Source organism: Canis aureus, chromosome 16 (assembly GCF_053574225.1).
Source record: "Canis aureus isolate CA01 chromosome 16, VMU_Caureus_v.1.0, whole genome shotgun sequence".
Lineage (NCBI taxonomy): Eukaryota > Metazoa > Chordata > Mammalia > Carnivora > Canidae > Canis > Canis aureus.
The window spans coordinates 11,725,791-11,750,016 of record NC_135626.1 but is presented as its reverse complement, the minus strand read 5'-3'; the positions used below and the strand labels follow the sequence as shown (position 1 = coordinate 11,750,016).

The 24,226-nt window shown below is 55.7% G+C and overlaps 1 protein-coding gene across 3 annotated transcripts in view; it reads left to right on the top strand.

The window, feature by feature from the left end:
• Nucleotides 1-23,865, top strand: part of NACC2 (NACC family member 2) — a 67,885-nt gene extending 44,020 nt beyond the window's left edge. For all 3 annotated transcript variants that reach the window (XM_077851359.1, XM_077851357.1, XM_077851358.1), the window contains 4 exons: nt 14,789-14,953; nt 17,001-17,106; nt 17,481-17,578; nt 18,833-23,865. In XM_077851359.1, coding sequence (XP_077707485.1) covers nt 14,789-14,953; nt 17,001-17,106; nt 17,481-17,578; nt 18,833-19,338 — 875 coding nt within the window. In that variant the 3' untranslated portion in view covers nt 19,339-23,865. The remainder of the gene's footprint in view (nt 1-14,788; nt 14,954-17,000; nt 17,107-17,480; nt 17,579-18,832) is intronic.
• Nucleotides 23,866-24,226: the final 361 nt, after the last annotated feature.

The following is a 24,226-nucleotide window of genomic DNA, read 5'->3' as shown; positions in this document are numbered from 1 at the left end:
TTTTCTGTGTGTGCACTTGTGGGGAGTGGGCACCCATGTCTTCCTTACAAGGTATTGTATGTCTGGGGAACATGAACCTTCTGCTCCTTTCTTTAGTTTTTGAGAGTCAGTATGAGGTTGATGTTCATTTCTCTTGCGTGTTTGATAGAATTCATTTGCCAGTGAAGCCGCTTCATCCTGAAGTTTCTTATGGTCACTCTTAATTGAGTTTTTAAAGGATAAATTCTGTTCCTTTGGATACAGAGCAGTTTTGGGTTTCTCTTTCATCAGGTGCCAGCCGTAGTGATCTGTGCATCTCCCGGAGCTCCTGTGCTCCCGAGTCCACTCTGATACTCCCGCGGCCGGGGCGGCTCTGGTTCTAGGGTTTGCACCTGCTGGCGCTTTGCATCCTTTTCTTTTTAACTTGCCCATATCTTACGGGGCGCTGCTCACACGAGACACGTGGTTGACACTGCAGTTTCATGCACTCTGATGATACAACTTTTATCTGGAGGGCTTCATCCGTCTATGCTTGGTCAGACTTTCAGCGGAGCTGGGTTCAAGTTGGGCACCTTACTGTGTGTTTTCAGTTCCTTGTTCCCTTTCTTCCTCTCTGCCAGTGCTTTTTTTTTTTTTTTTTTTTTTTAACATTTTATCTATCATTTGAGAGGAAGAGCAAGCGCGTGAGAGAAAGCAGCAGGGGGAGGGGGGGACAAGCAGATGTGGCACTGACTGTGGAGCCCAATGTGGGGCTCGATCCTGTGACCCTGAGATCACGATCTGAGCCCAACTGACTGAGATGCCCCGATGCCCCTCTGCCGGCACCTCTTAGGTTGAACTTTTCCTCATGATCCTTCTTACCCCTCTGGTGACACCCTGTGTGCTTAAGAAGAAAGTCGGGTAAAATTTACCCGTTTTTGGTCGTCCTATCCTCGCCTCTGCGCACAGGAGCCGGGACAACCTCCCCACCCCACAATGTGTGGCCCTCAGGGGTCCCTGGCTCCCCCCAGCATATGTGCCCTGCTGCCCCATGTTCTCCCATAGACAGAAGCACACAGCCGTGGACACAGAGCCTGGTGTGCGCTGTATGTGTGTGTGGGCCTGCTGTGTGGCCACACCAGTCGATTTGCTCCCTCACCCATCACAGGGCATCTGCGTGGCTTCTGTGTTTCAGTAGTCACGTGCAAGGCTGGTGTGAACCTTCGCATACCCATGTTTGCAGGGCTTTAGGTCCCCAACCTCTGGGGTGTTTGGTAGAGTTTGTTTACCTACAAAGCTGATTCGCCCTGCAGTTTATTACAGTCATTGTTCATCACGAGAGAGTTTTTAAGGATAAATTCAAGGTTGGGGGGTCACATGGCAAGTGTGTGTTTGACTTTGTCAGACGTTGCCCAGCTCTTATATGAAGAATGAGGCCGTCACACCACAGACGGCTGTGCCACATTCTCGGCAGTGCTTGGCCTTGTCTTATTTTCTTTTTCTTTTTAAAGATATTATTTATTTGGGGATCCCTGGGTGGCTCAGTGGTTTAGCGCCTGCCTTTGGCCCAGGGCATGATCCTGGAGTCCCAGGATCAAGACCCATGTCGGGCTCCCTGTGTGGAGCCTGCTTCTCCCTCTGCCTGTGTCTCTGCCTCTCTCTCTGTGTGTCTTTCATGAATAAATAAATAAAAATCTTAATAAAATAAAATAAAGATATTTATTTATTCATGCGAGACACAGAGAGAGAGGCAGAAGAAGCAGGCTTCCTGTTGGGAGCCCATGTGGGTCCCAGGGTCACGCCCTGAGCTGAAGGCAGACACTCAACCACTGAGCCACCCAGGCATCCCTGTCTTGCTGTCAAAGCTGCTCCGTCGGGTGGCGGCGGTGTTTCTCTGATGTCTGATGACGTTGGATCTCGTTTGTGTATTCGCCACCCGGGTATCGGCTCGGGTCCGCTGCCTGTGCACCTTGGCCCTGTCTTACTGGGCTGTTTGGGTACCAAGGGTGTTGGACACTGTTGACAATTGTGAGTTCTTTGTGTGTATATTCGGGGCAGAGGCCTCTGGTGGGTGTATGATTCACGAATGTTTTCTCCTGGGCTACTGTTTGTCAAGTCCCTGGATAGAGAGTCTTTAATAAAACACATGTTTTTGGGGGACTCCATTGGTGAGGCGTCTGCCTTGGGCTCAGGTCGTGATCTCGGGGTCCTAGGATGGAGTCCCGCATTGGGCTCCCTGCTCTGTGTGAAGTCTGCCCCTCCCCCTGCTTGTGCGTGTGCGCTCTTGCTCTCTCTCAAATAAATCAGTAAAATCTTTCTAAAAACACTTTTTAGATGTTTTTTAACATTGTTGAAGTTGAGCGATTAATTCCAGTTGACCCTGAACAATCTGAGTTGGTACTGTTCAGACTCCCCTCCGCATGGGTGTTTTGCTGTAACGGTATTTCCCCATCTTTAGGATTTCATTTTTCCGGTAACGTTTTCTTTCCTCCAGCGGACTTTGCAGTAAGAGACGGTACGTTGTACATGCAGCACACCAAATAGGCGTTAATCGGCCGTGCACAATCCGTGAGGCTTCTGGTCAGCTGTGGGCTGCCACAATTAGCAGGTCAGAGTCACTCGTGGATTTTCCATGGCATCAGGGCCGCTCACCCTTGCCTCCTTCCAGCGTCAGCTGTGTTTCTCTAACAGATTGTGCTCTCATTGTATCTAAGTCTTTACCTCACAGGACCACAAGGGTTTTTCCCCAACATTTTCTTCCAGATGTCTTGCAGCTTTGGGTTTTACTTTGCTCTGTGGCCCCGCTCTGGGTTAATTTTTGCATAAGGTGTGAGGTACGGGTCAAGCTTCTGTTGTCTCTTTCATGTGATGTCCAGTCTGTTTTCAAAGAAATTTAGAATATGAAAATAAAACCTGGGGGCGCCTGGGGGGCCCAGGCAGCGAAGCATCTGTCTTCGGCTCAGGTCAGGGTCCCGGGATCCTGGGGTCAAGTCCCATGTGGGGAGCCTGCTTCTCCCTCTCTCTCTCTACCCCCAACCCATGCATATGCACACACACTCTCTCTCTCTCAAATAGATAAAATTAAAAAAAAAAAAAACTTTTTAAAAATATAAGAAAAACCTTCTGATATTTACCCACATATTTGTTTTGTGTAGATTTAAGTTTCCACCTGGTATCATTTTTCTTCTGCTCAAAGAATTTCCTTTGACATTTCTCATGGTCCTGGTGACAGACCAGCAATGAATCCTGGAAACTCACAGAAAGGTCTTGCCCTAGTGACGTGGATTATCCGTGGGGTGAACCCCGTCCACTTCCACATGCGTGTCTGCCCGAGTCCCAGGCCGGAGCTCGCCTCCCGCTGTTAATGGACGCCTCTCCCTGGGTTCCCTCCTAGAAAATCGCAGGCCTCCGTGCTCTTCTGCAGTTCGCGGAGCTTCTCGGGCACTTGTGCGGATGCAGGCTTTTCTTCAGGTGACGTCATGCCCCGCTGCCCGGAGCTCCAATTGCTGTGCCTTTGTCCCTGAGGTCGCCGAGGCTCCGTTTGTTGAGTGAATCATTTCCATTGCTGTTTCTCCACGGTCACCCATCTTTTCCGCAGCTCCATTTGCTTCTTAGTGGCTGCCCACCTCCCTCTCGTTGGGCTCCTTTCTGCATGATTCCACGGGTGTGGTCATGTTAGAGTCACCGGTTACAGCCCCCGCCCCTGGCACCATCCTGTACTCCCTCCATACATGGGAGCTTTATTCACCTTTTCTTGTGATCACTCTTTATATTTTATTGAAAGATTTTTTTTTTCCTCCACATTGAGGTGACGGAGATGTTCCTCTCTGTGTTCCTTGAGAAAACCAACCACTTTGATTTGAAATCATTTTATTTTTTTTTAATTTTTTAAAATTTTTATTTATTTATGATAGTCATACAGAGAGAGAGAGAGGCAAAGACATAGGCAGAGGGAGAAGCAGGCTCCATGCACCGGGAGCCCGATGTGGGATTCGATCCCGGGTCTCCAGGATCGCGCCCTGGGCCAAAGGCAGGCGCCAAACCGCTGCGCCACCCAGGGATCCCTGAAATCATTTTAAATGTACAGAAACGTTTCTGGGTTGGGTACCCTCCTCTCAGACACGCTCATGGGTCATAATGTGCCAGTCACTCCACTGTCGCATTTCTCTTTTTATGGAGGGGAAGGGGGTAGGTTTGTGGGATTTTTGAACCATCCTAGAGCAGGCTGCAGAAAGTGAGCCCCATTGCCCCCCGGTGCTGGGCATTTCCTGCAAACGGACATTCTCTCTCACTTGAATGCAGTAGCACATTCAGAGCTGCGGAGGCTCTGCTGGGGTGTGGGGCTCCTCCCGTGCCTGGGGGACCTTTTGTCTCCTCCCTGTCCTACAGCACTGCTGTGTCTCTGAGCCCATGCTCAGGCCAGGAGCACGCACAGTATTTGGTGGCAATCCCTTGTCCTCTCCTTAGTCTGGGACAGTTTCTTGCTCTCGGTCCTTTCCTGGGAGCACAGTTCACTTGTTCTGCAAAACGTCCCTCTGTTTGGGTTTGTCAGGTTTTGTTGTGTGACGGGGCTTAGGTTGTGCTTTTCGGCTGGAACTCCAAGGAAGCCACTCTGGGTGCTTCCCAGTATGTCCTATCAGGAGGCGCCTGGGACAGTCTGGCTTCTTGGTGATGACCGGTGACCCCTGCCAGCAAACGTCGTGCTTTTCCCTCTATGGGAAGACACAGTGCATCACCCACACTTTTCACCCAGCAGTATTTTTTTTTTTGAGATTTTATTTATTTATTCATGAGAGACACAGAGAGAGAGAGGCAGAGACACAGGCAGAGGGAGAAGCAGGCTCCCTGCAGGGAGCCTGATATGGGACTCGATCCTGGGACCCCGGGATCATGACCTAAGCTGATGCCAGATGCTCCACCACGGAGCCACCCGGGCATCCCCACCAGCAGTTTGAGCATCTGCCCAGGATTCCTGCTGGGATTGATGACAGCCCCGACGGTCGCAGAACGGTCACTCCCAGCTCCATCACCCGTCTGTTTGCTAGCTGACTGTCATCATCAGGGCACGGCTTCCCCACATCCTCCACTTGTTTATGTTGTGCCTTCATTTATTATTTATTTAGTTATGATAGAGAGTTTTTAAAGCATTTCTCATATTGTCTTGTTCAGCAAATATTCCAGGACCCGGCTGCTCTTTCTTTCAGTGAGTGGGGAGTGGACGTCCAGGGGTGGCCTATGTGGTGCTCGGGGTGGCCCCGAGTTCAGGCTGCTATCTCCAAATCCAGTTCAACCCCAGGGTTTTCCCAGCCTCCCCTGCTTACGTCTGTTCTCCTCCTGACAGACAAGATTCTGACACTTCCGTTTCTGAACGAAAGGCCTGTGCATCTGCGGGACTTCTGGAATTGGCTTTTTAATGGGGTGGGATATGAGGCCCAAGATTTGCTTTTCTCCCCACCTGACTTTCCAGTGGGCCCGCCTCTTTTCATGGGGGAGAGATTGCCTCCTCCGACACCATCCTGCCACGCCACCCCGTGTCGTATTCCAGAGGTGAGTGCGGTGCACGAGTGCACCTGAGTTCCACACCCCCCGCCCCCCGCCACCTCCACACTGCACATGCACCTGCAGAAGGCCTGGTGCGCACCGCCCGCAGGACTGAGTAAGGTTCGGAAGGTCTGTTTCTTTGGTTCTGTCCCTACAGTTGCCCTGCCTTGCTGCTCCTTGCATGCCTTTTATGCCTTTTAGAGTCCTTTTGTCGAAAGCCACACAGAAATACCTGCTGGAACGTGGTTGGGATTTTGTCGACTCTGTCAGGCTTGGGGGTGCATGGAGATCCTACGGTGTTGAGTATTTCCCTCCACTTACTGACATCTTCGGGTTTTTCTTGGGGCTGTTGTATTGTCCTCCGCACATGTGTGTTGTTAGATTGACTCCTAGAAATTCATATTTTGTCTCTACATGGTTATCTAAGTTTCTTCTACTTTTTTATGGGTGTTGCTATCGTGTATAGAAACAAATTGAATTTATTATTTTAAAAAATATCTGGCCACAGCCCACTTACATAATTCTGATAATTTGCCTACAGATTCTTTTGGATTTTCTCTGTGTGCAGCCATGGCATCTGCTAGCAGTGGCGGTTTTATTTCTATTCCTGACCATGCTACTTCCTTTCTGCCCGACTGTACTGGCCAGAGCTTCCGGCTCAGCCTGTCTCATCTCCAAATTCAGGAAGGGCTTTCAATATTTCATCTTTAAGTAGGATATTTGCTCTAGGCATTTGTGGTGTACTTTATGGGATTACGCACATTCTTTTGCTAGGTTCAGAGCATTTGGTTTTGTTTTGTATTTTTTTTTCGTTAAGTACGTGTTGAATTTTAACAGAAGCCTTGTCTCTAAATATTAAAATGCTTGTATAGTTTTCCTCTTCTGCTCTCCTACTTTTCTGAACTACAGAGATAGCTTCTTTGAATATTCAAACAAAACCAAACCAAAAACTCGCGTTCTTGGAATATGTTCAGCCTCGTTGTGATTGAAACTCTGGATTCAGCTTCCTGATTTTTTTTCCCGTTTTGGGTGACTGTTCTGAGGTATGAGGCCCTCCCCAGGGCTGTCTCCTGGAAGGGGCATCGGGCAGAGGAGGCATGTGCAGGGCCAGGCGTCCAGCCGTTGGCAAATTGAGGGGAACCGCTGGCTCTGGTCGAAGCCTGGGCCAAGGACCTCGGGTGGCACCGGTCATCCTGAGCTGCACCCTCAACACCAGGCAACCTATTAGATGTGCTCTGGAGCACACGCGGTGTGGGCGCCTGTGTAGACACAGCCACATCGGAGCCGGCTTCAAACCCAGGGCCCAGAGGCTGACGTCAGTGCTGCGCGGTCAGGTCAGTTTGACAGGCTGCCACCAGTCGCAGGGGGCGTGTCATCTAAATCTCCTTGAGGTAGTGTCTCTTGTCTCTCTGTCAGGGTCTCTCTACCTTCTGAAATGAACTGAGAATTATTTCCTACTTTCTTAATGACTATCCTTTCTCAGTAACTTGGTGTGACATAGGCTGTTTCTGACACGCTCACCGTTGCTCACAGGTCAATGTTTGCTGGCTGCATCTCGTCTTCTGACTTACTGGTGTCAGTTTGTCCCTGATATACCCTTAAGGTCCTCTTAATGTTGGTAGCAGGGGCATCACATTGTGTCGTGGGCAGATCCGTCCCCTTGTGAGTTCCCTGCAGCCCACGACCCTGGATACCATGTATATCTTTAAAGGAAAAAAAGCAAAAATAAAGAAAGCTATGCACCCCAAGTGGCATATGGCCCAAGCAGCTTCTTTACATTGAAACTTTGCTGCCCTATGTCCTGTAGGATCCTGTGCGGTGTTCTTTTCGTTTTTGTTTTTGTTTTAAGATTTTATTTATTTATTCATGAGAGACAGAGAGAGAGGCAGAGACACAGGCAGAGGGAGAAGCAGGATCCCTGATGCGGGACTCAATCTCAGGACCTTGGGATCACACCCTGAGCTGAAGGCAGATGCTCAACCACGGAGCCACCCAGGTGTCCATTGTTGTAATTTCTGAATGAAATTCCCCAGGTCATAGAATATTCAGACAAGCTCATTGCTCTGGAGGCGGCAAGAATTACTTTATTCCCCAGCACATGTTCCGCATGCGCTGGAAAACATAATTGCGTCGTTCAGCTTAATAAACCATACCAGTAATTAATAATTGCACACTCCTTCGGGTTCGGCACTCTCTTCCTGTTGAGTTGGCCCTCTTACCATCCCAGCGTGTTCCACAACATGCCAGGAGCATCTGTGTGTTCCATTGGGGTGGACGTGCTAGGTCTGCATGTGGCTTTCGACCTTTCCTTGCCTCTTTTTCAGGTTGTCTCAGGTTTTGGTTTCTGATCCGGGCCTAACAAACCCCAATATCTTGTTGGAACCACAGTCTGGTTACATTTCATGAGGTTGGTGATAACTTTGGGTTTCTTCTCCCATCCTAGGATGTCCCGCCCGTCCCCACCAATCCACTGCATTTCTCTTTTCCCTCTTTCTGGTTAATCAGCCGTTTGGTTCTATTTCCCCTTCTTTTACTCTAGGTTTGTACGTTGCTCTCTCCAGCATCTGTCCTGGCAACACTTCGCCTTCAAGGATCCCCAGGCCTCCCGTCCACACACCTAATTCTGGGAGTGTTTTCAGGGCCTCCAGCCCTTCTGTGGGCGTGTCAGTAGTGGTGTTTAGACTTAACCCTGCACAGCCGGGACCTCTTGGTCACTGTGGCCTCCTGGGCTCCTGGGACATGGGTTGGGCTTTCCCCACATTCCATGTCACTTTCACTCTCTCTGGTGACTCTCCTATTTCCGTTTCCTTTCTCTGCTTCCATCTGGATTATTTCCCAGGTCAGAAGTCTCGTCACCTGCTCTGTGTCCTGTTATTTGACACAGATGTTGTGTCCGGGGTCCAAATCTTTGTATCAGTTCTGGTTTTCTGGTGAAGTTCTCCATTGTGTCCTTGCATTCCCGGCATGAATCGAGAGCAGTCGGTTCACGGGTGGCGGCTATTGTCTCGGACGGATCACCTGTGGGTCTGATCTCCTGTCTTTTTGTAAATTGGCTTTTTATCACTCATTTCCCCATGTTCCCGGTAGTTTATTAGTGAACGTTGGACAGTGTATGGAAACATCTGGAAGCTCCCACCAGTGCTACTCTGAAGAGGGTCTGTCCTTAGAGGCCTTGGGCTGGAGCTGGTGGGGTGCTTGGTGCCGGCGCTGCAGCCAGTTCTGGGGTTCCCTGCAGCACCTCCTGGCGGGCCCAAAAATCTGATATCTGTTTATCTTGTACAGGGACCAAATTCTTGACTTGTCTTTAGTTTGTTGGTTGTAGTTGTTTTGAATCTGGTCCTGCACATGTGCTGCTTCATGATGGGAGGAAGTTGAAGGAAAGCCGGGCAGTCCCCCTGGCCATGGCTGCTCGGGGCAGCATGCTCCAGGGCCGTAGCCCCGCCTGTCTGGCCCCACAGCCACCATCCGCTCAGCTCGGGGTCTTGGCCCTGAAAGTCCAGCAGCTGATTCTGATGCAACTTCAGGAGTCGTTCCTGGTAGGCAACCACTCCTTCCTCGCCACACAGACAACCTTACAAGTTAAATGCATTTATTTCTAGTTAACATACACTCATAGTTTCATAGTTTCATACGCTCATCATCGTGAACAGTGTAGAAAGATCGTACTGGGGAAAGCTGTCCTTCCATCCGTCCCTCTGCCTCCCTCTTTCTCCCAGAGTTCCGGCGACCCAGCATTTCGTCTTCATATGGAGCGTGTGTGCATTTTACATACACATGCTCCCAGGGCACACAGAACTCTGCTCTGTTTTCATGGCGACCAGTGTCACCTGGTGTCATGGGCTGTGATCCGTGCAGAGTGGATAGGGAGGCTGCATACATCTCGTGGCCAGCGCCAGACGAGTCCCAGGAGCCGACGGAGGGACAGAGAGGAATATAGTCAGGTCGGCAGTGAGAGCGGCCACCAGATTTGCTGGGACCTCAGCTGCAGACTTCACAGGGTCCCCCAGGGCTAGACTCCAATGCTAGACACAAAAACAGCAGAGCCCTTGGGCTCCAGGGCAGCAGCATCGGTGACAGGATTGACTGGGGTGGGCTGGGTTGGACGGGGAGATCCCCAGAGCAGGTTTCGAACATTCTGAGCTGGGACCCAGGGGGTCAGGGGCACGGCCAGGGGCACGGCTCAGGGCTGCACTGGGTGCTGTTGGGGGCCGAGCTGTCACGGCTCTGCATCTCCCCTGCAGCTGCACCTTTCTGAGCACAAGGACACCGAGGCCCACCGTCTCCCTTTCTGTCTTGACTCCCAGGGCTCCGGGCAGTGGGGTTTGCACACATATCCTCCCTGCGTCCAGCCTCTTGTTTGTTCACAACCACCTGTATTTTTTTTCTGGGCTTTCCCCACCACACTTGTCCTTTTACGCTCAGTGTGTTGCATGTGGTGGGTTCTGAGATGCGCTCTGCCCTTGCCCTTGAGTGTCCATGAGATGGGGTGCACCTTGCCTTCGGTGGGGACCTGGCTACACTGGTGGCACGTCTTTCTCCACAGTGAAGAATGGCCATCGGTGCTGTCACCCTGCCTCTGATCCCTGCCCCCCCTCCCCCAGGCCCACACACACCTTTAGGAAGCACCACCTGCGCTATTCCCGGGATGCTGACACCGCTGTGCTCAGAGGCACGGACAGACACCCTTCCCGGGTGTGGCCCTTCCTGAACTGCTGGTCTGCCTGGTGCTGAGCCTGCAGATGCAGGGAAGGGGCGGGCAGCCTGGACGCAGGGGTGCTGTGGTGGGTGTTCACGCAGAGCAGCTCTGTCACCCATCCACGCTGCTCCCCACACTCACCCCCACGCCGTCCCCCGGCAACCACTGACCTGTCCCCACAGTATCATCTTAGGGACTGTGTCCTATGAAGGAGGTCATCCGGCATATCACGTGTGCGACTGGCCCCTTCTATCCCACCGCTGAGCCTGACATTCCCTGAGCCGAGCAGCTGTTGGTGCTGATGAGTGTGCTGCAGTGACCTGTGTGCGGGTGCCTGGGCCATGTGTCCACTGCCGTGGCAGGGCGTGGGGCTGTGTCCTGGTTGGGGCATGTGTGAGCAGAGCTGGCATGCACATCCTTGCTCAGGGCCTGTGTGAATGTCTCCATCTCTTGTTTCTCCTTGGGGAGGCAGTCCCCGGGCTGGGGTTGCTGGCTCCCTGGGGGACGCACAGCTGTGTCCCCGTGTGCGCGTGCCCTCAGCATGCCTGGGGTTGGCAGGCTCAGCCGCTCCATAGGTGTGAAGTGGGGTTTTACGTCGTCCTATGTTCTTTTTTTTATATATTCCTTTTTTTAAATTTTTTAATTTATTTATGATAGAGAGAGAGAGAGACAGAGAGAGAGAGGCAGAGACACAGGCAGAGGGAGAAGCAGGCTCCATGCACCGGGAGCCCGACGTGGGATTTGATCCCAGGACTCCAGGATCGCGCCCTGGGCCAAAGGCAGGCGCCAAACCGCTGCGCCACCCAGGGATCCCTACGTCCTATGTTCTAACAGCTAATGATGTTCAGCATCTTTTTGTGTGCTAATTTGCCATCTGTACGCTCTCTGGCCAAGTGTCTTCAGATCTTTTGCCCATTTTAAACACCGAGTTGTCCCTTTTCTTGCTGTTGAGTTCTGAGAGTTTGCCCTGGGTTTTCCATACACATCCCGGGTCCAGGGTGCAGTCTGTGGGCCACTCCTCCAGCCGGGGCAGGCTTGCCTGTCCTTTCACACACCGGAGGTTTGCGTTTTGATGAAGTCAATTGATCCATTGGGGGGCTTGTGCTTTTGGGGGTCAAGTCTAAACTTTTAGCTGAACCCCAAGACCACAAAGATTCTCTTGCAAAAGTTTTACGCTTTTGTGTTTTACGTTACGTCCATGATCCACTTTTATTCATTTTTGTGTGAGGTGAGAGGTTTTGGATCAAGGGTGGTTTGGTTTTGGTATTTGCCCGTGCATGTCCAGTTCCTGGGTGCTGCGTGTTGGAAGAGCTGACCCTCCCCACACTGGGCTGAGGGACCCCTTGTCACACATCCACTGCGTGTGTTTGTGCGGGTCTGTCTCTGGGCTGTGGACTGGGCGTCCCCCCGCTGGCATGCACGAATCTCGCTGGCTTGGCTACGTTACCTTACAGTAAGTCACAGATCGATGCGGTCATGTAGCATTTCTCTTTCCATTTGGTTTTAAGTTGTATTTTCCTAAATAATCAGGACAAGGGTTTTGTTCTCTTATTCTGCCGTTTTGATGAGTGGCGTGTGATTTTGTAGAATGGGAGGCCCTTCTCTGTGTCCCCTCCTCCACACCCCACCTTAGCGGGCTTGGTCACCTACTGTGGCTGCTCACACTGGTGGGGGCTCCCTACCGAGGTGGGGCTGCCTATGTGTCTCTGAGGTGCACCTGCATCTGGAAACAGGAACAGAGTGTCACCCCCCACCCCAGGCCCTGGGACATGTAGCACCCTGTGGGCTGGGGCTTGGAATGTTTACTTGGGCAGAGGGTCTGGCGCCTTCTCCAGATTCCCAGTCAGTGGGCCATGGGAAGCTGAGAAAGTGCAGTAGTGGAGGCCAGCGACCCTCCAGGGCCCCCGTGGACCTGCTTCATTTGCTCTGCCCTCATTGGTTCTTTCCACCGGTTTTACTGAGATTGAGCGATGAATCTCACGGCTTGGCCTTAGATGTGCCTACGCATGCCACCAGATGAGGACCACCTAGCATCTCCCACAGATACCATCCATCCTTTCAAGAGGATTGTTTTATCACTGGAATGTGCATAACCTAGGATTCCCCATGGGGCTCATCTCCCACAGCACAATGTCCCCAAGGGCCCAATCCTTCCGCATCGGCTGGACTCCCACAGCGTCACCGAGTCAGGGAGCAGTTGGGGTCCTCGTTGGTGTCCCAAGTCCCTGCAGGGTCCATCCTCGCGTGTGATCATGGCTGTCTTTGTCCAGGGATCTGAGGGACACTGTTGGTCTGTCCTTGGTTGCTGCCCTTTGGCCCAGATCAGCTACTGTTCCAGATCTTTCCATAGAGGCCTTTTGGACCCAGACTCACCTTTCCTGTATCAAAAGCGATGACTCCCCTCTTGGTACAAACAGCTCACTGCCCTTTCATGTGGTTTTTCCCCCAATTCCATGGTGCCAAAATATTTGGAGCCCATAGTCCTGGAGGCATTAAAAACGAGGCCGTTGATGGCGAAGGTGGAAGTTCCTGCCCACAGCCCACTGAGTGGCCTTCCAGCATACCTGCAGTCAGGGCCCCAAAGGCCACAGGGATGCGCAAGGGGCCACACGTCCCCATGCCCCCCACATCCCCATGCCAGTACCCCCATGCCACCTGCACCTATGTCCCATACCCTCATGCCCCTGTAACCCTCACACCCCTATGCCCCCTGCACCTGTGCCCCACACCCCTCGTGTCCCCTGTACACCCTCTCCCAGGTCTCCAGACCTGGAGAGCCTCCCCCTCTGCTCCCTGGAAGCAGGAGCCCTTGACGCTCAGCGGTGGGCTGCAGCGGCGGTGGCTGGAGATCTAGGGCCAGGGAAGGGGCGGGGAGGGAATTCGGAGCACCTTTCCAGATGAGCCACCACTCGGGTTCGGGTATTTTTAGCTGGCGCAGTATCCGGCTCACAGCAGAGCAGAAATAGATGAGGCTCTTTTGGATGTTCTGGATCTGCCTGTCTCTAGCTCTCAGAGCCGGGCTGGGGCTGGGGGGTTGAGGGGCTGAGGGGCAGGCGTGCGGAGCGCAAACAACTTCTGCTGTTTAGAGAAACACGGCAGGACGTGTCGTGGATGGCGTTATTTCTGCTGGTGAGCACTCTTTATGTAAATGCCACGGCGCCGGCGTTGGCGCTGCGTCTGCGTGTGTAATCACAGCCGGCCGTGTGGGGGGCGCGGGCGGGTAATTATGTTTTAAAATATCATCCGGGTTGTTTTCCTCTGCTCCCTGAGCCCCCGGGTGTTCCAGGTTTGGAAGATTCTCTGTTGCTCTCTGCTGATCCGCCCGCCCGCCCGTCCGCATGCCCCACATGTACCTGGTGGGAGGTGCCGCCCTCTGACTTGTGCCCTGACCTGGGGCAGGGTGGATGGGCAGGGCAGGTCGTCCTCACCCCGAGCCCAGCCACCTGCTTCTCTGGAGGGGCTGTCCTGGGGGCTGGGTGGCCCCTGCTGCTCCCCTTCAGGAGCTTGAAGCTACTCCAGAGTCTAGAGTGGCTACTCCAGAGTGGGGAGTATCTGCCCAGGACCCTTCCTTGCCCCCCCTCCCTCCTGAAGCCCCTTTGCAGCATCCCCCACGTCGCTTCCCCAGGCCTGTGGCCTTCCCACCCTCAGTGCCCACAGGGTTGCAGTGCAGAGAGGACAGGACCACTGTCCCAGGGCACCTGCCCTGAGCCTGATGGATGGAGATCAGGTTCCCATAGCCAGGCCCTGCCTAGAGGGGAGGTCGGAGGGTGGGGGCCTCCAGGCAGCACAGGGAAAGGGGGCAGTGGCCACCTCCATGTCCATGGCTGGCTGCTCTTATGCTCCCATGTGGCTTAGGGACGTCAGAGGGGGCCTTAGCCCCTGCCTTGTCAGAGTGCCAGGGTAGGTACATTCAAGGGTCCCTGACTGTCCGCTGGCAGTGGTTTCTCAGAAACATTCCCAGGCAGGCTGGAGGGTCAGGGACACCACATGTGCCACTGCCCGGCTCAACCACTGTCAGGTGTTTGTTTGTTTGTTTGTTTATTTATTTATTGCCGTCAGGTATTTATAGAGCAGTGTCTCGTCCAGGCAACACGCTGCTCCCTCTGGGGAAGTGCCCCGCCTGTGGGATGGGGCTGCTGGGAGCCATCAGGCTAGGGGCACAGTGCTCCCAGCCTGCACTCCATCCGGTGGAGGTGCTGCTCCACTGGTTCATCAGACCACGGGTCCAGCCAGGCCACCTTCTGTTCAGCCTCCCTGTGTGCACTGTCCCCCTTCCTGCCTCGTCTGCAGGCCTCTGTGTGCTGGATGCCTCCCGGGAGTCTCCTGGGCCCTCACAACTTGTTCCAGGTCGGGGTGGCATCCTTCCCCTGCCTTCTTCTATTCGCTTACTTGCTCTGGTCCTCCCTGCAGAGGTCAGGACCAGGTGGGCAGGGAGAGAGGACAGAGGGTGGGTATGGAGCAGTGCAGCCCGCTCTGCAGGGTGGGCATGGAGCAGGCCTGACGTGGGCCTGGGTGGACAGGAGGGGCATTCTCGAACTCCATCCCTGTCCTGGCCTGAGAACACCCCTAACTAGATCGGGTCTGTGTCCACAGTACAAGAGAAGCCAGAGCCCGTGCCACTGGAGAGCCGCTCGTGTGTCCTCATCCGCCGTGACCTGGTGGCACTGCCCGCCAGCCTCATCAGCCAGATTGGGTACCGCTGCCACCCCAAGCTCTACTCAGAAGGGGACCCTGGCGAGAAGCTGGAGCTGGTGGCAGGTGAAGTGTCTCTCTCCACCCTGTCTATTGTATGCAAATGCCCTCTTATTGTTTTTTTTCTTCAGAGCTGTGAACAATGTACTCATCACTAATCACTCAAAAAAAAAAAAAAAAAGAAGATAGAACATCTTAAATTTCCTCTAATTTCCTTTTAGAAGAATGTGTCATTAAGAGGAGTTATTCAATTGAATTAATTCAGCATTTTAATTGAATCCCCTGGGCTGGCCACGCATCAGATTGGCAGGGGCTGCAGTCACGATAGTGTTTTAATTTAGGTGGCAGATAAATCCAAATGGGATGCGGTGCGCCAGCCCCTCCTGCAGCCCCCAGAGTGTCCTATGGCGGCGTGGAGGGTAACCACCAAGGTCCTAAATGTGGCTCCGAGTCAGAAATGGAATTCTGTGAAAACAAACAGTCCAAAAGCCCATTAGGGCCAGGTGCCTTTGTCAGGAATACTCCCCTTTCCAGTGTGGGGCTTCGTCAGACCTTGCAGCCTCTGGCAGATTTTTAAGGCTATTCTCGGGAAAGTTGCCACTGCTGTGACCCAAGCTGGTCCCAGGGTCACCAGAGGAGCCCCCACGAGGTGGCCAGGACCCACGGCCCTGTCCCTCCTCCTCGGTGCTGGCGTGCACCCTGTGTGAGGCTCTGGGTACACCCCCAAGCCCTGTTTGGGGCTCCTGATCGCCACCCCCAGGGCAGCACTTTGGGGTTCTTCCTGGCCGTCCCTCCGCTGGGAGCCACGGTCCCAGATGGTGGCTTCAGAGCAGGGCAGAGAGGGACAGCTTCACCTTCGAATTGCCGGAAGAGTGGCTTCCTGTCTGTCGGGGTCTGGGGTTGGGAGGGGCGAGGGCTGGCCACCTTGTCTGGCCCTACCCACAGCTGGACGTCAGGTTGCCAGGCCCCACTGTGCCCCAGCCCCCATACGGGTTTCCCCACACAGGGAGTGTCTAGTCCGTGTGGCTCAGGGCGACCTGCTCTGCAGATGTGACCAGGCGGGCGGGGGCCTTGGGGACACTTGATATGCCGTGGCCCAGCATGGTCAGAACACACTGACCGGCGCCCCGGCGGTGGTCTCCATCCACAGCCATGTGCTCATTTGGGCAGTGACGTGGCTCACAGGGGAAGCTGGCCCTGAGGCACTGAGCCAGGGCCCCCACAGGCCTGAGCACCTCCCTGCACCTTCCCACTGTGCTTCCCCACTCCTATATTCTGTCCTGACGAGATTCAGAACATGGTCTGTGACAACGGGGGTCATGGTGGACGCCTGAAGGAGACGGTGGGGAGGGCCCGAGGACCCTGTGCATGTGCCCTTTGGTGTTTGCCACGCCGTTGTCCAGAGTCGGGGGCACCGTCTGGCGCCTACAGACTCTTTTTTCCTTTTTTTTTTTTAATAATAAATTTATTTTTTATTGGTGTTCAATTTGCCAACATACAGAATAACACCCAGTGCTCATCCCGTCAAGTGCCCCCCAACGCTCTTTTTTCCTTGAGCAGTGTCCGGCCCAACAGAAGCCACCCCACACCAGCGACTGGCCCCAGGTGCGGTCCCCCCGCTAGCTCGGGCCTTCATGTTTCCAGGCCCCACAGGGCACCCGGGCCTGGCCAGGCTTCCTCAGGGTCGGCAGCTCTGTGGGCTCCCCACTGATGCTGGGCTTATCGCCTCCGTGGTTCCAGCTCCCCAGCACAGCCCAAAGTGCTTTGGTTTGGGTGATGGATGGAGAGGCAAGGAGTATTTCTGACCCAGGACCAAGCACGGAATTCCCTTGGGGCTGGAAGGGCATCTGGGGACAGCTCTCCAAGGACCAGGCTGCCTCCTCCAGGGGACAAGGCCTCAGCACAGCAAGGAAGGCCTGCAGCAACGTCCCCAGCCTTGTGGGGTCCTGGGCCCGGGCGAGGGCCTGCCCAGTGCTGCATGCAGACGTCAGGGTACCCTCTGCCCCACCATGCACCCACTCTGGCCCCTGCAGCCGCCTGGGAAGCTCATGGTCATCCCGGGTTGTGGGTGGCAAGGCCAAGGGCCTGACCCTTTTCTGTCTGGTGTTCACAGGCTCCGGAGTCTACATCACACGCGGCCAGCTGATGAACTGCCACCTATGTGCAGGGGTGAAGCACAAGGTCCTGCTGCGGCGGCTCCTCGCCACCTTCTTTGACAGGTGGGTCCCTGAGCAGGTGCAGAAGCTTCTAGGGTCTCCTCTGGCCGTGAGCTCACTGAGCTATGCGTTTACGGCACCCCACCTTCCCAAGGTCTCGCCATGGTGTCCGCCCGTGCCAGGGGGCACATCACTCCAACAGGACCTGGGCCTGGGGAGCAGCCTGGCTCCTGGCTGTGGACCACCCCCCCACTTGGCCCCCCACCCCTGGCGGGCCGTGGCCTCATGAGTGGGTCAGAGGGGTCCCTTCCTCCTTCCTCCACACCGCAACCCCTGGAGTACAAGGGGGAGGCCAGGTGGGATTCCAGGTGGGCCAGCCCCGTTCCTGTGGCACCCTGGCCAGCTGGCCTCACTGCCCTCCCACCGCACCCTTCTAGGAACACTCTGGCCAACAGCTGTGGCACTGGTATCCGCTCATCCACTAGTGACCCCAGCCGCAAGCCTCTGGACAGCCGGGTTCTGAATGCTGTGAAACGTAAGTGGACCGGGGTCTCCCGAGTGGGGCGGAGGAGCGCTGGGGGCCCAGGACCGCGGCTTGGGCAGGCGGCCTCTCCCTGGCGCCAAGCCGGCCCTGCAGGGCTGGAAGGGAGAGAGAAATGAGCAGCTCTCAGGAGCCAGGTCTCGAGGTGCTAACATTCTTGGTTCGTTTCCAAGCATGATGGATTCAGCTGTGTGCGAAACTATTTTAATATGTGAAATAGATCTAATTTTCCTTTTTGAACAAAACCCCTTATTTACATTTCGAGGTTATTTTGAGCCTTTGCCATCTGCTCGCCGGCTTCTGCCTCCCGCTCCTGGGCGCGTGGGGGTGGAGCCCGGTCCATCTCCGCAGCCAACTGCTGCCCCCCACCTCAGCACCCCCCAGACCACAGGACCCCTGGCCCCCCCCGGCCACACCGGCCATCAGCAGGCCCTCCCATGGCTATCTGCTCGCGCAACAGTGTCTTACTTCCTTGCTTGAAAAACACGTCTTGTGAGACTAATTCTGTGTTAGAGCAAAGAGAGACCTTTGTGGTCGGTAATTACGGCCCAAAGCCAGCGTGCCAGCCAGCCCCGGGAGGAGGCCCGGGGAGTGTGTGTCTGATGCTGGCGTGAGGGTCTTGTGTGGGGACATGTGTCAGGCTCCCAGGCTGCTTGCAGAGCTGGGTCCTGTGGCTCCCGATTGGGGAAGGAGAGGCTGCATTGTCATTAACGTTGGCGGTGCCCAGATGGCCCTGCTGCTTCCGCCAGGTTGGGGGCTGGGCCCCGACGGGTGTTGATCGGCTTCCACTGCGCTTCTTGTCCAGCCTATGAGGAAGAGCCTCTGCTGAGGCCCCTTGAGGCCTGAGCCTGAGCGTGGGCAGGTGCCCCGGGCTGCCTGACCTTCAAGCTTGTCTCAGCAGGCCCTGGTGCCAAGGTTGGGGGTTCAGAGCAGAGAGGTGAGGCCTGGAGATGCTAAGGACCTGCACAAGGCCACACAGCCAGCTGGTGCTCAAGGAGAGGCCCCGGCCTGTGCCCTGCCGCTGGCCTGCCCCTCCTCCCCTGACATTCGGCCGGAGGGAGGAGAGTGACCACTGGTCTTCAGGCTGAGGCCAGGAGGGCCCTGGGTGGCCACGTGGCCTCTGGTACCAGTGGGCGGCAGGGAGGAGAACCGTGTGCAGGCCTGGGAGGGACGTGAGCACCGTGACCCCAAGGCTCGTCCGGGGCCCCTCGCCACTGATGCCCGCCTCCTGGCGCCCTGTGCTTGCAGTGTACTGCCAGAACTTCGCCCCCAGCTTCAAGGAGAGCGAGATGAACGTCATCGCGGCGGACATGTGCACCAACGCCCGCCGTGTCCGCAAGCGCTGGCTGCCCAAGATCAAGTCCATGCTGCCCGAGGGCGTGGAGATGTACCGCACGGTCATGGGCTCCTCGGCCGCCGGTGTGCCTCTCGACCCCGACTTCCCGCCCGCCACAGCGCAGGTGTTCGAGCAGCGCATCTACGCGGAGCGGCGGGGCGATGCGGCCACCATCGTGGCTCTGAGGACTGACGCCGTGAATGTCGACCTGAGCGCCGCCGCCAACCCCACGTTTGATGCGGGCGAGGAGGCGGATGGGGCCGGCTCGGTCATCCAGGAGGTGGCAGCACCCGAGCCGCCGCCCACTGGCGCCCAGAGCCCCCCGCAGCCCTTTGAGCAGGGCAGCGCCAGCTCCAGCCGGCCGCAGACGCCCGCCGCCACCCGGAGACAGGAGCCATCGTACGCAGGGGCCTTGTAGAGAGCCGCCGGGAGCCTCGCGGGACCGGTACTAAAGCTGCTTGCATGCGTTACTAATACAAACAAATGTGATCAAGCCACTTACCTACGGAACTGCTACTGTTGCCTGAAAAAAATGTGATTTTTATTCTGCTTGTATTTAAAGTTTATGAAGGAAACAAATGCATTCGTTATACTGTAAAGGATCAGTCCACTGGTGACCTAGTTGCGAGGAAGGTCCCAGGGCTCCTTTGGTATCCGCGAGGTTCGTCTCCAGGCTGTGGGCCCCTGACCCTGCTCCAGGAGGGGCGAGAGCCTGTGGCCCCGGGGCCTGGGAGTCCGAGTGGGGGCCTATGGCGGGGCACGCGTCTCCTGACACTTGTTGCTCACCCGGCGGGGGAACCCCACCCACCCCTCTGAGGCCAGGGGCCAGGGCTGGGCCCCCAAGGGCCAAACTCCTCTTATTTTCCCTCTTCCTGAGACTCGGGGGTCAGGCCTGCCGGGTCCTCTGTGTGCGTGGGGTGCAGGAGCGCGTGTGTGAGTGTGCGTGTGTGTTTGAGTGTGTGTGTGGGGGTAGTGGTGTGGGTACAGTGGGGCGGGGAGGGAGAGTCCACACACCTTCGTCGTTCCACCCTGCCCGAGGGCCCTCCCGGCACCCTTAGCTCCACGGCCCCTTGTGCACCTGGGCCAACAGGGAGAGCTGCTGCCCCGAGTGCCCCCCACCTGGCTCCACCCGGGCCACCTGCTGCCCTGTGGTTGGTGCAGCCCCACAGCCCTCAGCCATGTTGGGATTATGTTTGTTTGTTTATTTGTTTCTGTCTTAATTCAGATCTATTTCATGTATGGTTTGAAACTTTCAGACCCAAAAGAGCAAAAAATTAGGGAGGATTTGGTGTCCCTGCCCTCAACCCACTATGCCTGGGGCTGGGTCATCTGTGTATGCATCCCACCCAACCCTGACCCAGGTCCCACTCGCCTCCTATTAGGAGCAGGGCAGGGTCCCAGGGAGACGCAGCCAGGGTGTGTGACAAAGGAGGGGCCCAGGGCCCTCGCTCAGCAGGAGGTGGGGGTGGGAGCCAGGCTGGGCTGGAGTGCATCCCCATATTGTGCTGCAGACCTGGGGGCATGTGCACTCTGAGGCCAGGGGGGCAGGCAGGGGGAGCCTGGAGTGGCAGGTGCTGAGGTTCTGGAATGCAGTGGCAGGGCGCAGCCAGGAGGGGCTCGCAGAAGGTGTTGGTTTGTTACAAGCTGGAATGCTCACTTTGAAGTTCAGTTTTTCGATGAGCGAGGATGCTCACTTGGCCACTTGTTCCGGGGGCTTGCTTCCTCCTAAGTCCCAGCCCCCCACCCCAGCAGGACCAGACACCCCTCTGTTCCCAGACTTGGAGTCTGTTGGTCCCTCTCCCCGTCCCCAGCCCACTGCCTCCCCAGACCAGGTGCAGAGCAAGAGCAAGCCCGCGCCACCTGTGTGTGCACGCAGGGCTGCGCAGGTTGGCTCAGCCCTCCCTGTGACCCACAAAGCTGAGCCCCCCGCCCCACACCCGGCTGCAGGCAACCTGCAGTGGGGGCTTAGGCACCTTCCACTCAGATTCCTCCTGACTGCTGCCCTGCCGGGAGAGGCTTTGGGGGAGACCTGGGCTGTGGGCAGAGCCTCCTGGCCTCCTCCAGCCAGGCCAGACCCCTGCCTGTGTTTCAGGAAGATCCGATGGCTCCTGGAAAGGAGTGAGGGGAGCTTGGGCAGGCCCCGTGGGAGCTCGTCTCAGCCCCTGTGCCCGAGGCCAGGGGTGGGCAGGGGATAGTCTGGGCCTGAAAGGGCTCCACTCTTGCTGGGCTCCAAACCCACCACTTGGCCCCAAGCTGAGCCTCTCTCTCCACCTCTTTTTTCCCTGACCTGGGCCCAGTCGGGCTTGGAGCTGCGTGGGGCTGGGGCTACAGGCCACTTGGGAACTCACCCTCCTGCATCTGAGAGGCCAGCCCCCAGCATCCTCAGGCGGCCAGTGGGGGATGGAGGGGAGGATGGGTAAGGTGGACCCCATCACCCTCTGCAGCTTCCTTTCCTGACCCCAACACCCCAACGTGCACTTTAATTTGACCATCCCTGAGGACCCTGGGGAGATAGCCAGCCTGTCCTGGCTGTCAGCAGAAGGGCTCGCGCACTCGCTCTCCCTCCTCCCCCTCCCTCCCTCCCCTCATCCCTCTCTCCTCCACTCCAGAGTGGCCGCCGCGGGCCCCCCCCCTCCCCCCCCCCCCCCCCCCCCGCAACCCCAACCTGAGGCCAGGACACGAAGGGGTGCCCCTGGCCCGGTGGAGGCGGGGCGGCGCCCACAGAGAAGGCCTGACCGCTGCTCAGGCCAGCACAAAGTCCCATGACCTCTGTCCCTTAATTGTTTATAACCGCCGTCTGTTTTGTTGTTCTGGGTAAGGAAGGCAAGAGCTATACGTGAAACTTTAGTACTTCAATGTGAATGGGTTCTGAGCTCTCCCTGTGCCCCAGGCGGGCCAGGCCGAGCGTTTTGCACTAATGTGTCCCGCGGTGGACGTGGGTCCAGAGCGTTTGCAGACGGGCATGGCTGATGATTGTATCTGCCGGGGCGCTCCCTCCGCGTCCTGAATGTTCCGCGGGGCGGGCAGCGGCGGGCCTGGGCTCGGAGGGGCCTTCCAGAGTGCCTTAGCATCTTCTGATCATTTTTCCCAAGGAAAACCAATTAAGAAAACCGGACCCTCCCCCTCCTCTGTTTACAAGACGACTAATCCTGTCCTGTGAGCGTGATCCTGACTCACCCAGACCCTGTAGACCGAGAGACAAGCCACTCAGTATTTATGACATGTCTGCACCTTTATTCTCGAGCTTGACTATTAGCAATATGCATACACTATGTAGAGTCTATTATAGAGCTAAGTTAGACCCGCGCCTTCTCGAGGAGGAAAGGGACTGGACCCTGGCGGAGCGGACACGGTGGGCAGCCGGCTGGGCCCCCGTCCTCCCCCGCCCTCCCCAGCCACCGGGCTGTGCCGCAGGAGGCGGCTGGAATGCAGCGCAGAAGGTCCAGAAGCAGGGATGAGGAGATGTGACGGATACTGTGAGCCGGTGGGGCCGCCGGCCTGGCCGGTGCGTCTCGGTACTTGAATTCTGTCTTGTGTTCTGCACTGTGTCTGCTCTCACCCAGAGTTCTCTGTGGTTGCTTCACTTTGCGTTTGAATCGATTGTCTTGCCTTGCCCCATCCCCCCAATGCGGCCTCGTGGGTGAGGGGCCGCAGCCCCTCTGCCGGCCACCCTGGTGCCAGCCCTGGTGCCAGGACCGCCGTGGGAGCTCCTTCTCCTTTGGTTGTGCTTGGAGCTGGGAGGGGATGGTGGGGGTGTGGACGGCCACTAGGGTGTTCAGGGTTTGCGGGGGGGCCCTGACCCGGTCCCCTTTAATGGCAGGAACCTTCAGAGCACCAGCTCACACCCATCCCCCAGCCATTTACTGCTTAGATTCCCCTCAGATGGGTTATTTTTATGGAAATATCTTGATGCTGGTGGAAGGAGGCCGATGGCCCATTAAGCAACGGAAAACTGCAAGGAAACCTCTGTTTGCTTCTGCGAGCAGTAAATCCTAAACACAGAATTGAGAGTTCATAGCTGTCTTGAGCTTTAACTACTGTTTCAGAATGTTGCTGGTGCATAAATTTGTCATTATGTCAGCCGGGCAGCTCCGAGCACGTGTTACCCGCTGCCACTGCCGGCCAGAGATCGTTAGGGCTTGGTACAAGATGTTTCTAACATGGCAAAGGTTTTGGATTTTGTTTGTTTGTTTGTTTTGTTTCTTTGGAAAAAAAAAACTGAAAAGGAAAATTATGCAGAATCTAAAGCATTCAGATTGGACAACCTGCTTGAATTCTGATCAACCCTTTCATTGTTAGCGTTTTGCACATGATTGTAATTTTTATGTCAAAAGAAGCCAAAACTTGCAATACTATTTTTAGCAGACAAAAAAAAAAAAGAACTAAGTATAAAATGTATAAATATTTTTGACTTGAACATTTGGATGGCACTGGGTGCAAACAGACCATTCATCCTTTGGACGGAATGTTTGGAAAAAAGAGCCTTTTTACAAAGAGACGGTTGATGTCCAGTCTGGTGAGGGGTTAAGTCCTACTGTAACTCACGACTGTTAAACAATAAATAAATGAAATCACTGTCCCTATGCCGTGGAGCAGGTTTGTTTCCTAGAACCTCCCCCCCTCCCCCCCCCACCGTGAGTGAGCTGGTTCTAGCCTCAGCAGGTGCGTCCTCTCTCCTTCCCACTGCTGTTCCGCAGAGTCAAGACTGTTGCTTCTGAGCCGAGGCCGACGCTGCTGCACTGGTCACTCCACCTGCAGAGACGTCCGCCCCACGGGCGGCCAGGAAACCCAGGGCTTCTGTTGCGCGCAGAGCCAGTTCAGGAGGTGGAAGTCAGTTACAAACAGGAGGATGTGATCGTTAATTGTAAAGCGCTTTGTAAAATTCACATTTACAGAATAATAAAGTCAGTTCAAACCCAAGTGAATAAAGTCAGTTCAAACCCAAGTGGCCTGCACTTTACTCAGTCAGTGGGACTGGGGCAGACACTGCGGGGCCAGGGAGGAAGCCGGCTGTTGTGCAGGGGTCCCGGGGAGACTTGGGACACCCTCTGGGCCCAGGATCACCAGGTGGGAGTGGGGCCCACAGGCTCGTTGCCCACTGCCCACCCAGGGGCAGAGATCTGGCTGCTGTGGGGTCCGGGGCCACTGAGGCCTTACCTCTCCTTCCTCTAATGTCTTAACTTACAGGGGCAGGGGGCTGGGTGGGCAGGATGCCCAGGGGTGGAGGGGGTGACATGCTTGTGGGAGGGCCCTGGGAGGGGCTCCTTTTCTTTTTATTGTCTGTAAACTGGGAAAGCCAGCTCACC